At 50.5% G+C, this 12700-nt stretch overlaps 2 protein-coding genes across 5 annotated transcripts; one reads left to right on the top strand and one right to left on the bottom strand.

Annotated features, from left to right (window-relative positions):
• Positions 1 to 489: 489 nt before the first annotated feature.
• Positions 490 to 4232, top strand: SLC35B2 (solute carrier family 35 member B2). 4 transcript variants are annotated; one of them, XM_028509780.2, is made up of 4 exons: positions 490 to 640; positions 1145 to 1338; positions 1563 to 1717; positions 2417 to 4232. In XM_028509780.2, the coding sequence occupies exons 1-4, from the start codon at positions 630 to 632 to the stop codon at positions 3353 to 3355; spliced, it is 1299 nt and encodes a 432-aa protein (XP_028365581.1). In that variant the 5' UTR covers positions 490 to 629; the 3' UTR covers positions 3356 to 4232. The 4 variants fall into 4 exon arrangements, with proteins under 4 accessions (XP_028365581.1, XP_035880057.1, XP_035880058.1 ...); XM_036024166.1 differs by lacking the exon at positions 490 to 640 and adding an exon at positions 691 to 711 and having other exon boundaries at positions 2417 to 4228; XM_036024164.1 differs by lacking the exon at positions 1563 to 1717 and having other exon boundaries at positions 508 to 640; positions 2417 to 4228.
• On the bottom strand, positions 4109 to 9999 carry HSP90AB1 (heat shock protein 90 alpha family class B member 1). Its single transcript, XM_028509776.2, has 12 exons — positions 9863 to 9999; positions 8316 to 8462; positions 7829 to 8035; positions 7571 to 7730; positions 7264 to 7397; positions 6829 to 7137; positions 6253 to 6418; positions 5850 to 6040; positions 5560 to 5707; positions 5168 to 5436; positions 4562 to 4895; positions 4109 to 4456 (listed from the first exon to the last, which is right to left on the bottom strand). The coding sequence occupies exons 2-12, from the start codon at positions 8460 to 8462 to the stop codon at positions 4347 to 4349; spliced, it is 2175 nt and encodes a 724-aa protein (XP_028365577.1). The 5' UTR covers positions 9863 to 9999; the 3' UTR covers positions 4109 to 4346.
• Positions 10000 to 12700: the final 2701 nt, after the last annotated feature.

Raw genomic sequence — 12700 nt, 5'->3', positions numbered from 1 at the left:
ATACTTGGGGTGGTCAGGAGAGGCCTCTGAGTGTCGTTTCAACTTGAACATAAGGATGAGTAAAGGATGGGGAGAGGCGAATTAGGGGAACTGAGAACAGGCCAGTGGGGTTCTACAGGGGATGGGTGAGTGGGCGAGGAAGACTAGGGTCAGATCACGCAAGATCCTTGAAGGTCATGGTGAATGGGGGGACAGAATTGCTGTCCCAGCCAAAAAAGGGAGACATCTTTCCGTCCGAAAACAGTAACAAGGGGAAGTGCTTGGATCCGAACCTCAGTGTCCTCGCCCCTAAGATGGCAGTACCTCCCCGTCAGACCTATTGGCGTTGAGAAACAGTGGGTGGCATGGGGCTCGGGGCTCCCCAACTCCGCGCCCAGGGCAGCAAACACCCGGGTAGCGAGCCGCGTCTCCCTCCGGGCCGCGCGGGGGCGCTGCGGCCCGGGGCGCTGCGTGGTCGAGGCGAGGGGTGGAGGGGCGGCCGCGGGCAGGGAGGGAGGCGGGAAGATCGCGGCACTTCCGCTAGCCGCTGGCTCGCTGGCATCTTCAGGAGGCGACGGCGGGAGCGGAGGGAACGCGCGGCCCGGGGTCTCGCATTCCCCGGCCCCCCTCCGCCCCACGCGGCCCGGACCATGGTTGCCAGGTGGGGGGCTCCAGGGTGGCGAGTCCACGTGACCGAGCCCAGCCACCACGTGACTGCCGCTCCTCAGCCGGGTGGGCCAGGTTGGGTCCCAGCTGCTGAGTGGTGGGCCCGCCGAGCACTACGCGGAGCCGGCGGGGCAGGCGGGGGCGGAACACGGCGTGGATTTGTGCTTTTCGGGGCACTTAATGTCCGGCGGAGGAGTTGGGAAACCCCGGCGCCCCAAGAACCTGGAGGGCGGGGAGAAGGAAGAGGCACCGCCTCTGGCCGAGCAGCCGGCGAGCGCTAGAGGGAACAGAGGAAACCTGTGTGGCGGGAGGGCGGGTCTGTCCCCGGGGAGGGAGGAAGCCTGGACTGGAGGCGCCGGCCCCCCAAGGAGAGAGAGCCTCTTTGTCCCGGCTGGGCTGCAGCAGAGGGGGGTGGGGAGGTGACTCCGGACCTTTCTCTAGTGTGGTCACCTCTGTAGGACCCAGTGGATGATGAACCTTATGTCCGCTGTCCCCGCAGGTGGTGGGCAGTGGTGGTGTTGGTTGCGCTCCCCTCCCTGGGCGCAGGTGGGGATACCCCCGAAGCCCCTCCGGAGTCATGGACCCAGCTATGGTTCTTCCGCTTTTTGGTGAATGCTGCTGGATATGCCAGCTTTATGGTACCTGGCTACTTGCTGGTGCAGTACTTCAAGAGGAGGAACTACCTGGAGACAGGTGTGTGGGGAAAGGGTGGGGAAGTGTGCTAGGTCCGTATTAGGTGTTGGCCAGCTGTATTAGGTGTTGGCCAGCCGTCCAAACAAGGATGTGGCTTGGAAAGGGAGGGAGGGCGGGCGGGCGGCAGGCCGGCAGGCCCAACCGCAGGGCAAGCTGGCTGCTCTGGAAAAGATGATGAGGTGCTAGGAAGAAGACTGGGGCTTGACCTTGTGTGCCTTCTTCAGGCAGGGGTCTCTGCTTCCCTCTGGTGAAAGCTTGTGTGTTTGGCAATGAGCCCAAGGCCTCCGATGAGGTCCCCCTGGCTTCCCGGACAGAGCCAGCAGAGACCACTCCCACTTGGCAGGCCCTGAAGCTGCTCTTCTGTGCGGTGGGACTCCAGGTAGGTAGGCAGGTGGGCAGGCAGGCTCTGCTCCTGTTCCTGGGCTGGGTCCGGGTCCGCTTGACTGTCAAGGTGCTGGTTGGTGTGTTTTGTGTCCAGACTGTACCGCCATCTTCTTAGAAGTGGCCGGAGGAAAAATAATTTTTCCTCCTCCTTTCTCTCTTTTTTTGTGTTTTCTACTGTGCTGTATTACACTGTTCCCTGCAATGATGTGTTTCATACACTGTGAACCCACTGAAAAAAGTTTGGGGAAGCCATTCAGGCTTCCCCCACACTGTACGTGAGAGGGGCCAAATATGTTGACCTCATGGCATTTTTGAGTAGACGCTACTAGGTCCACCTCATAGCACATGTTAAACTGAGAGGTGTCTGATCTTCTCTAAGTATTCTTGCCTCCCTGAATTGGTTGGGAATAGATAGGAAAATACTTGGGATGCAGTCAGCCCTGACCAGCCCTACTGTGGGGACAGATGGGGTCTAGGCAGTTCTAAGGCACTTGCGTTTCACATCACACACACTTGATTCCCTACAAGATGAATCCAGGCTTGAGAGGGAATGGGAAATTTTTGGTTACTACAGAGAAACCAAAACATGTATGCTATCATTTAAACAGCATTCTGGGAGAGGGAGGTTGTTGAGATCCTTTCTTGCCAGCCTTTTCCTTTTATCTTCTCTGTTTCTACCTTCCCCTCCACCCAGGCATCTTACCTGACTTGGGGAGTGCTTCAGGAAAGAGTGATGACCCGGAGCTATGGAGCTACAGCCACGTGGGCAGGTGAGCGCTTCACGGACTCGCAGTTCCTGGTGCTAATGAACCGAGTGCTGGCCCTGATCGTGGCTGGCCTCTACTGCCTTCTCTGCAAACAGCCCCGACATGGGGCACCCATGTATCGATACTCCTTCGCCAGCCTGTCAAATGTGCTTAGCAGCTGGTGCCAGTATGAAGCTCTCAAGTTTGTCAGCTTCCCCACCCAGGTGCTGGCCAAGGCCTCTAAGGTGATCCCTGTCATGCTGATGGGAAAGTTGGTGTCTCGGCGCAGCTATGAACACTGGGAATATCTGACAGCTGGCCTCATCTCCATTGGGGTCAGCATGTTTCTGCTGTCCAGTGGACCAGAGCCCCGAAGCTCCCCGGCCACCACACTCTCAGGCCTGATACTGTTGGCAGGCTACATTGCCTTTGACAGCTTCACCTCAAACTGGCAGGATGCCCTGTTTGCCTATAAGATGTCCTCAGTGCAGATGATGTTTGGGGTCAACTTCTTCTCCTGCCTCTTCACAGTGGGCTCCCTGCTAGAGCAGGGGGCCCTCCTGGAGGGGACCCGCTTTATGGGGAGACACAGCGAATTTGCTGCACATGCCCTGCTGCTCTCCATCTGCTCTGCATGTGGCCAGCTCTTCATCTTCTACACCATTGGACAGTTTGGGGCTGCAGTCTTCACCATCATCATGACCCTCCGCCAAGCCTTTGCCATTCTCCTTTCCTGTCTCCTCTACGGCCACACCATCACTGTGGTGGGTGGGCTAGGGGTGGCTGTGGTCTTTGCTGCTCTCCTGCTCAGAGTCTATGCCCGGGGCCGTTTAAAGCAACGGGGAAAGAAGGCTGTGCCCATTGAGTCCCCTGTGCAGAAGGTTTGAGGGATCTGAGGGGCAAAGTGAAGTAGGACCCTTTAATTGTACTTTACCATACCGTTTTTCCACTTCTGCTGTAACTTATCAGAGGCAACCAATGCAGGTATTTCCTCTGTATTGCAAACCAGCTCTGCAGTTAAGGATACAGAGACCAGGAAGCAGTCTTCCCTTTTGCCTTAAGTCACCAGTCTTCTAGTAGGCAGGATTCTTGAACCCCAGGGTAGAGGTATCTTCCAGTGTTCCCCCCTGAAGTTCCCTGGTCTTGCCCGTTGGCACTGCTACCAAACTCACCTGTGCTTGTTCTCTGCCCTAAATACCCACCCTTTTAGACTTCCCTCCCAGACCTGCATTACTTTGGTGGCTGTAGGCAGTATGCTGCTTTCCTAGGATAAATGAAAGATGGTGCTGTGCTAGGGGAAAGGGATGGGAGAGCCCTACCCAGCAAACACCTGTGCTCCTGGATCCCCAGGCTCTGCTCCATGAGCCAATTGCAGGTTTTGGTACTTTGGAAATGTAACTTTCTGCTCATAATTTTATTTTATTAAATTGCTACAATAGGCTTGGTCCTGTGCTTTGGTTGACAAGTACATGCTTTATAGAAACTGAAATGGTGTCAACATGGTAGTTCTCTAGTCAGTGTTGTATGATTTCAACTGCTACTGATGTGCTGTGTCTCTGGTGAGACTGCTGAGTATCTAAGGGGACTCTAAAGGCAGAATTCTAACCCACCTTGTGAGAGCAATACTATATAAAACTACATCTTCTTTATTTTGCATACTTTAATTTCAGAATAAAATAAAAATACACAACAGCATTCAAACCGAATGTCAAATGAGAAGGGAAGGCTTGAGGCCCTCCTAACCTGCTTTAGGCAAAGACAGGAGGAAAAAAACCCACTAAACAGCAGAGGAAACCAGATGGGCTCAGGCCACTCAGGGCTGCTGGGGAAGCCATGAAGACACTACACAGAGAACACAAGGTCTGCAGGTAGAAACCCCTAATCTACTTCTTCCATGCGAGAGGCATCCTCATCACCCTCAAGGGGGGGGATCTCATCAGGAACAGCAGCACTGGGTTCTTCTGTTGTCACTTCATCTTCATCAATTCCTAAAAGTGGAAAAAAGTGTCACGAGATTTGACCCAAGTCATACCTATCCCTACAAGACCAGTTCCCCGACCCCTTGCAGCACTCTGGTTGGCAAGGGTGCTCACCTAGGCCCAGCTTGATCATGCGATAGATGCGGTTGGAGTGGGTCTGGGGATCCTCGAGTGAGAAGCCAGAAGACAGCAGCGCAGTTTCAAACAGCAATACCACAAGGTCCTTCACAGCCTTGTCATTCCTATCTGCCTCTGCCTTCTGCCGCAGAGTCTCCACAATGGGGTGGTCAGGGTTGATCTCCAGGTGCTTTTTGGCCATCATGTAGCCCATTGTAGAGTTATCACGAAGTGCCTGGGCTTTCATGATACGCTCCATATTAGCCGTCCAGCCGTAAGTGCTAGTCACAATACAGCAGGGTGAAGACACGAGCCTATTGGAGATTGTCACCTGTAGACAATCACAAAAACCTTAAGTTTGTATTAAACCAGCTTGCCACTTGGAGGTAAAAGGGTATTTTAAGTTCTGTTCTCAAAATAATTGCCTAACCTTTGCCAAATTTTAGATATGGCAACCTTAAACTTGCCTGCTTAAGAGAGCAAGAGGTCAAGTAGATCTTAAGTTAGGTTGCTTAAAATTACTTTGTGTAACAACACCAGGTCCTAAGGGGAACAGTCCTGGAGGTGTCTGTTACAAAACACATCATTCTAAGAATTGCTTACCTTCTCAACCTTCTTATCCAAGATCTCTTTCATGAGTTTGCAGAGATTCTCAAACTTGGCCTTGCTCTCTTCCATTTTCTTCTTCTCCTCTTCATCCTCAGGTAGTTCCAGACCCTCCTTGGTAACTGAGACCAAGCTCTTCCCATCAAACTCCTTGAGCTGCTGTACACAGTACTCATCAATGGGCTCCGTCATATACACTACCTCAAAGCCCCGTTTCCGCACTCGCTCCACAAAAGCAGAGTTGGCAACTTGCTCTTTGCTCTCACCTGTAGGATTATTACTGAATTCAGACCAAAAAGCTTCATACCACCAGTTCCCAGGCATCCCTGAATGTCCCAATCCCTACACCTCTAAGGAGAGGCTTTAATCAGACCCAGGCTCCAACGCACCAGTGATGTAATAGATGGACTTCTGGGTCTCCTTCATGCGAGAGACATATTCTGAAAGAGAAGTCATTTCATCCCCAGACTGGGAGGTGTGATAGCGCAGAAGCTCAGAAAGGCGTCGCCGATTAGTTGAGTCCTCATGGATTCCAAGCTTTAAGGGTAGAAAGAAAAAAGCCAATCTCACTTGGAAATAACCTCTTACCCTCTATTGTGAATAATAATAATAATAATAATAATAATAATAATAATAAACCATTGTAATCATAAAGAAAGTGCATTTGCTGCCTCCTTACCTTTAGGTTTTTAGAAAATGCCTCATAGAATTTCTTATAGTTCTCCTTGTCTTCTGCCAGCTCAGAGAAGAGCTCAAGGCACTTCTTCACAATATTTTTGCGGATGACCTTCAGGATTTTGCTCTGCTGGAGCATCTCTCGGGAGATGTTCAGGGGCAGGTCCTCAGAGTCAACCACACCACGGATGAAGTCTGCAGTCACACACGGAAGAAAGCTCAGTTAAAACAACAGGTAGATGAGGTGGTTCATTTAAATTCAGCAAAATAATTTTTTTCCACTGAATCTTCACTGGCTATGTTGCAGAGAATCCTTATGTAAGAAAAGACTTCAGTTCCCCTGAGAATGCTTAAAGCCTCACAAACCTTTACCCAGCTAAGTAACATTAGGCCAAGAGAATACTCACTGAGGTACTCGGGTATCAATTCATCACAGCTGTCCATGATGAACACACGGCGGACATACAGTTTGATGTTGTTCTTCTTCTTCTTGTTCTCAAAGAGGTCAAAAGGAGCCCGACGAGGAATGAATAGCAATGCCCTGAATTCCAACTGCCCTTCTACAGAGAAATGCTGAAATTCAAGAGAAGCCAACAACACACTTCAAGGTTATGCATAACTTCTGGACCCATCACCAAATTATTAAACTGTTTGAAACAAAGATCCTCCCTAAGCACCACAGAATGAGCACAGTATAGGCCAGCTGTTGAGAAAATTAATCCCTAATATCCGGAATGATCTAGAATGCTACAGACTGTATATAACCCTTGGGCCAATGAGAATAGTCAAGTCTGAAGCCAGCATGAGGTAGGCTACCATACAAAGTGAGGTCACTAGGAAGGATGTTATTTTTCCACCCTTAAACTCATGTGGCTACATAGCTCTCACAGTTCCCAGCTACCAACCAGTTGTGCAGGTTGCATCTAATACCATCAACGCCCTTCCACCTGCTCCTCATTGAGCCACCATACAGGCTTTCTCACCTTGACTGCCAAGTGGTCTTCCCAGTCATTGGTAAGGCTCTTATAGAACTCTCCATATTCCTCCTGGGTGATGTCATCAGGGTTTCTGGTCCAAATAGGCTTAGTCTTGTTCAGTTCTTCATGATCAATATATTTCTCCTTAATCTTCTTTGTTTTCTTTTTCTTATCCTTAGCACTATCATCCTCCTCATCTGAGCCTACATCTTCAATCTTGGGTTTCTCCTCATCATCTTTATCTTCCTCTTCTTTCTCCCCCTTCTCTTCCTCTGCTTCATCATCACTGATTTCTTTCTCTCGTTCCTTCTCCAACTGAAAGTACCAAAGACAACAGTTTCAGAGTACAGAACACTAGGGAAAAGGAAAAAAAAACAAGAACCATGCAATTCTCCAGAGAAGCAGATACCATTCATGTGAGGGTTTCCAGTCCATACTCACATAAAGGGTAATGGGATAACCAATGAACTGTGAGTGCTTCTTCACCACTTCTTTGACCCGCCTTTCCTCTAAGTACTCTGTCTGGTCTTCTTTAAGGTGAAGGATCACTTTGGTGCCTCGGCCAATGGGCTCACCTAATAGATAAATGAATAAATAAAGAAAGGCACTCACAATGTAGTGTAAGGAAATGAAACTAAAGCAGAGCTGTAGTGAAAGGTAACTGGTTTACAGATAAACTACTCGAGATGTCTATTTCAGGTTTCCCCAGAATTCAAACCCCGACACCTTTATAGGAAAGCCAGCCTACCATGGTCAGCTCGCACAGTGAAGGAGCCCCCAGCAGAAGACTCCCAGGCATACTGCTCATCATCATTGTGCTTTGTGATCACTACTACTTTCTCTGCCACCAGGTAGGCAGAATAAAAGCCAACACCAAACTGTCCAATCATGGAGATGTCTGCACCAGCCTGCCACACACACACATACAAAAAAAGGTCAAAGTTCTGAAAAAATAGAAAGTCAAAGGACATGGATAAATGGTGTGCCTAGCTGAAAGACCATTTACCTGAAGAGCCTCCATAAATGCTTTTGTACCAGACTTAGCAATGGTTCCCAAATTATTTACGAGATCAGCTTTGGTCATGCCAATGCCTGTGTCTACCAGAGTCAAAGTGCGTTCCTGGGGATTGGGGATGATGTCAATCTTCAGTTCTTTACCACTGTCCAACTTGGAAGGGTCAGTCAGGCTCTCATAGCGTATCTTGTCCAAGGCCTAAAAACACAAATTGTCATTTGTACAATTCTTTCTTAAAGCCCAACTCTTCACCCAAAAGAAAACTTTTTTGCTATTTACTCCCAAATAGCCTCAAATCTGATAACCACTTAACTCAAGGTGTAAGAACCATATACAATTGCCCACAATGTTCTATCTATCCACACAGGCCAAGACAAGCTTTTTTTAAATGCCAGATTTATCCCCCTTCAATAGTTGATCCCACAAAATCCAAAATAAAGCAAACACCGCCACCCATGAAGATCCGCAGAATACTCACATCAGAAGCATTACTGATCAACTCCCGAAGGAAAATTTCCTTGTTAGAGTAGAAGGTATTGATGATGAGAGACATGAGTTGGGCAATTTCTGCCTGGAAGGCAAAAGTCTCCACCTCCTCCTCTCCATGGTGCACTTCCTCAGGCATCTAAAATAAGAACAGTGAAAAATTACAATGGAACAAGATGACCTGAATTTAAGACTACTCAAGTTCACTCCAGTCATAATGAAGACATAAAAAAGTTTAGTTCAAACTGCTTTGAGCTGAATACTATCCATTTCGAAGAGACTAAAGAGCCCTTTCTTCAAAGATTTCAAGCTGTAGGCTTGAAACCAATTAACTGGAAACCAATTGAGTGGGCAGAAAGGCAACATGGTCTTCAACAAAATACAAGGTCAGGATTTTTGGAGGCCAAACTAAGCGGTCCATGGACCAAAAGCTTCAGCATCTCCTTAAAAAGGCAAAATAGTAGCCCCAACCTATGTTATCTCAAATAACAATCCCACGTAATCCACAGATATTTAAAGTGAGAAATCACTGACTACACTTATGTTACCTGTTTTGGTACCAAGTGAAGGGAAAAAAACCCAAGATCAATAGTTTCACGTTACATGTCAATAATCTGAAACTGCTCCCTCATTAAGCAGGTGCTGCCTGACCGGGTAGGGGAGGATAACCTCTGAGGTATCTGTGGGATACCAGTCTGGATGTCCATTGAAACAAAAAGACCAATGAAACCAAAAGCTCAATCGTGATCCCTCAGCACACGTGACTATAAAGTATAGGGGTAAACCAAACACAACTAAGATGGTGGCCTTGGTCCAACAGGCCGACCCTCCTCTCACAGCAGGACAACGGTCAGCCAGAAACACGCGAGGAGGGGGCGCCACCGCGCAGCCTCCCTGCGTCCCAGCATCCGGGCACCTGGGCGGGGCGCGCTGGGCTCCAGAAGCTTCCAGAACAATCTCAGCTCTCGGGAAGAGAGTGGGGGAAGGAAGGAAACCAAAATTAACATTCCCGTGCCTGCCCCCTCCTCTCCTCCTCCAACCAGATGAAAGGAAGATCTGCAAGCATGATGGGCCAGTGGAGATCTAAAGCTTTCCTAGCCGCAGCCCCTCATATTTGAAAGATGCGTCCTATAAAGAAATGTGACAAAGCCAGGCCATACCAGGCTGTGCTGAGTCACTCCGAGTAGCACACCTACCACCCACCACTCCTGCGGACCCTCCAGCCTCCCGTAGCCGCGTCCGGAAATGAAGGGGCAAAGATGGCAGCGTTCCAGGCCGGCGCTGCCACCACGTGCAACGCCCACTACTAGCCCAAGTCCACTCCACGGCCCACCTCGGCCAAGATTAGTCGCTTGGAGAAAACCGTGCCGCCTAAGCACATCAGTAAAAGCGAGCTACAATCTAGAGCCCACTCCCCCCTCCCCGCCCGGCCCAAAAAAGGCCATCTGCCCCAACAAAATCTGGGCTTTGAAAAGAAACGAAAGCGACTCGAAAGGACACTGAAGACAAAAAGCATTTAGAAAAGGGCCGTGGCCTTACCTCGAGAGTGAAGAGATGCAAACACTAGCAAGCAGGGACTATTTTTGGCTCACACACCGCAAACTGCGTGCGTGGGGTTGACTCAAGAGAAGGACTGTGTGCACCCAGCCGCCCTATATAGGGCGAAGCACACTCAGCTGCCCGCCCACGGATCCCTCCGCCTTAAAGGAGGACGTCTGTCAGCCTCGCACCTGCCGCCGCCCGCCCACCTTGACGTAATGGCCCAAATAGATAAGGAGGTGGTGAAGAGCGGGAGGGGTCGACCTGACCACTCTCTACACTTCTTTAGGTGGTTGTATCGCCGCACTTCCAAGGCAAGACCCCACCATAACTAGGAATTGGGAATGCTCAGATGGCATAGTGGTGGATCTAGAAGGGAGGATCTGGCTGATGGTTCTAGACACCTGTGAGTCAGGCGCTCCCACCCATTTGTGCCAGCCTCGACGGACACCTAAAAATGGGGAGTGGGAGGCGGGCAATCACTGTGGCCTTCCCCCCCAAGCTTGACTTTCCTCCTAGAATCTGCCCCGGTAAGGGTAAGGGTTTTTGTTTCGTTTTGTTTTCTCTGGGGACGTTGCAGAATTCCAGGTGCAACTACGGCCAACCCCATTATCCCGGCCGCCTGGTAGGCTGGAAGAAGGGCCACCGTTTAGCCGCAGGGCGTGGCTTCAGCTGGGGGTGAGGGACAACCGGCCTAGGCTGGCGGGGTGGGGGCGGGGGTGGACTCTTTGTCTGCGTGCGGCGGAAGGAGCGATGGCGGCTGTACTGCGATTACTTCCAGCAGTTTCCAAGCCTGACACGGAGATTGCGCATCCGCCCCGCCCCGCCCCGCCCCCTTCTCGGAGGCTTTTCCCCGCCCGCTGCGGCTTGGGCTGCGGAGACTGCGTCTCATCACAGTTCTGCCCGGTTTCCAGCCGTGGTGCCTGTGCGTCCCCAATCCTCTGTACTCTAGGAAATCGCTTGCTGGACCCTCTTCGCCACCCGCCGGGCCCAACTAGCCTGACACTGCCTCGGGAGTGGGATGGAGTGTAAAGGTAACAATTGATTGACCCCTTCTTCTCTATCAATCACACAGCACCCAGGTCTGCCCGCGCCGTCTTCAGCGAACAGAGAAGGGGAATGGAGTGCTACTCAAGAGACCCTCCCCAGCCTCTGCAGGTGCCCACGTGTGTGGAACGCAGACATGCAACCTTTCAACATGAGCACATAGAGCTGTTTATCAGTCTGGTTTCTTCTTTTAGCCCTCTTCTCTCTGCAGCTGCAGAGGAGGGTTGGCAGGACCTCTTGGAGGCCTCATGAAGAGGCCGGCTGTAGACTGTTGGCTTCAGGACACCAGAACCAACTTGATTTCTTCAGCTGTGGCGTGGAGGTCCCCAGGTGGTGTGGTTACCAAACGAGCTGCAAGAGGCCATGTGCCTCCAGGTTCTTCAAGCCAGGAGAGAATGCTCACTCCCTGCTCCGTAGATGTTCATCAAATTCCCTTCCCAGCCCAGTCTGTGCGATCCTGGAATGCTGAGAATGGGTTCCCCCTTACCACCACCCACAGTTCTTCACTAGCCTTGGTGCCCAGTCTTCCTTTCTTTATATTTTCTTTGTTCCTGTGTTGAATTCCAGTGAACAAAGGACCCTTGCTTTCCTTGTCCCACATTCCAGACCTCATCACCTCTGCCACAATCACCCCAATTTCTCCTCTCCTTACCCATGTAAGGGGAAGAGGCATGGTGCTGGTGCCAGGAAGGCCCTAACATGCTCCATTGCTGATCGAAATCTCAAACTAGGAACATCATCCCTCAGCACACCCTCTCTGTCTCTCTGGCAGAAGGGGTGTAGCTAATTAAAAATCTACACCCGAGTTCACAAAGCAAAGCAATCACAGCCTTCGAAGAGGTAAACATGGGTCTGTGCATTTTATGGACTGGGAAAGAAAGGCTTCAGTGACTGCCCCAGGGTGGGTCAGCTCAGAGCATTTGTTCCACTAACTCCCTTGCTTCCTGCTCCAGAGAAGTGGGAATGCCATTCCCCCTCTCAGGTCCCAAGTCCAAAGCAGAGCAGGAATTGCTCCTGTGGATCAGCGTCAGGACCAGAGACTCCCCTGATTTCCTAATGGAAAAATCTTACATCTTGCACCAGCACAGAAATTTAACCTTCTCTCTGGAAGCTTTCCAAGATGATTTCCAAGAAGCCTTCACACCTGGGGATGCAGAGATGCATAAGAAGGACAGGGAGCCCTGACCAGTGTGGCTCAGTTGGTGGGGTGTCATTCTGCAAAGCAAAAGGTCCTTGGTTCAATTACCCATCAGGGCACATGTCTGGATTGTGGGTTCAATCCCCGGTTAGGGCGCATGTGAGAGGCAACAGATCAATGTTTCTCATTGCTATGTTTCTCCCTTTCTTCCTCCCCTCTGCTCTCTCTAAAATTGAATAATAAAATAAAATCTAATCTATTTTTTTAAAGGATGGAGTCCTCAGCCCACTGAGGGCTACAGCAGGCCAAGTGTGAATCATAGCAGTGTGGGAGAAGATAGGGGATTTTCCAGCTCAGCCTGGGGAAGGGAGCAGGCTCAGGGCTGTGGCTAGCCAGGCCACGGTATAGAAAAGCATGACAAGTTGTAGCCCTGACAGAGGGACTGTAGTCCTGGAAACTTTGAGGAAAGCAGGAAGAGCTGAAAGTGACCCTTAGGGCAGGCAGGGGTCAAGTCACAGAGGGCCACAAATGCCATCCTAAGACATTCCAGCCCTAACTAAGGATAAGAGAAGCCACCAAAGATTATTAAAGATGGTTTAAAACCCCCAGTTCTCCAGAAGCCTATTCCCAACAGCACTTGCAATGCCTGATGT

Source organism: Phyllostomus discolor, chromosome 4 (genome assembly GCF_004126475.2).
Source record: "Phyllostomus discolor isolate MPI-MPIP mPhyDis1 chromosome 4, mPhyDis1.pri.v3, whole genome shotgun sequence".
In the NCBI taxonomy this organism is placed as follows: domain Eukaryota; kingdom Metazoa; phylum Chordata; class Mammalia; order Chiroptera; family Phyllostomidae; genus Phyllostomus; species Phyllostomus discolor.
This window is presented reverse-complemented; position numbering and strand designations above follow the sequence as displayed.

Excerpts from the sequence above, each read along its gene's own strand:
- HSP90AB1 (XM_028509776.2), bottom strand. The coding sequence starts at position 8,462 with ATGCCTGAGGAAGTGCACCATGGAGAGGAGGAGGTGGAGACTTTTGCC. Across the intron at positions 6,041-6,252 it reads ATTGATACCCGAGTACCTCA|ACTTCATCCGTGGTGTGGTT; the intron begins GTGAGTATTCTC and ends GTGTGACTGCAG. Across the intron at positions 5,437-5,559 it reads GTCCATCTATTACATCACTG|GTGAGAGCAAAGAGCAAGTT; the intron begins GTGCGTTGGAGC and ends ATAATCCTACAG.
- SLC35B2 (XM_028509780.2), top strand. Across the intron at positions 1,339-1,562 it reads GAGGAACTACCTGGAGACAG|GCAGGGGTCTCTGCTTCCCT; the intron begins GTGTGTGGGGAA and ends TGCCTTCTTCAG. Across the intron at positions 1,718-2,416 it reads TCTGTGCGGTGGGACTCCAG|GCATCTTACCTGACTTGGGG; the intron begins GTAGGTAGGCAG and ends CCCTCCACCCAG.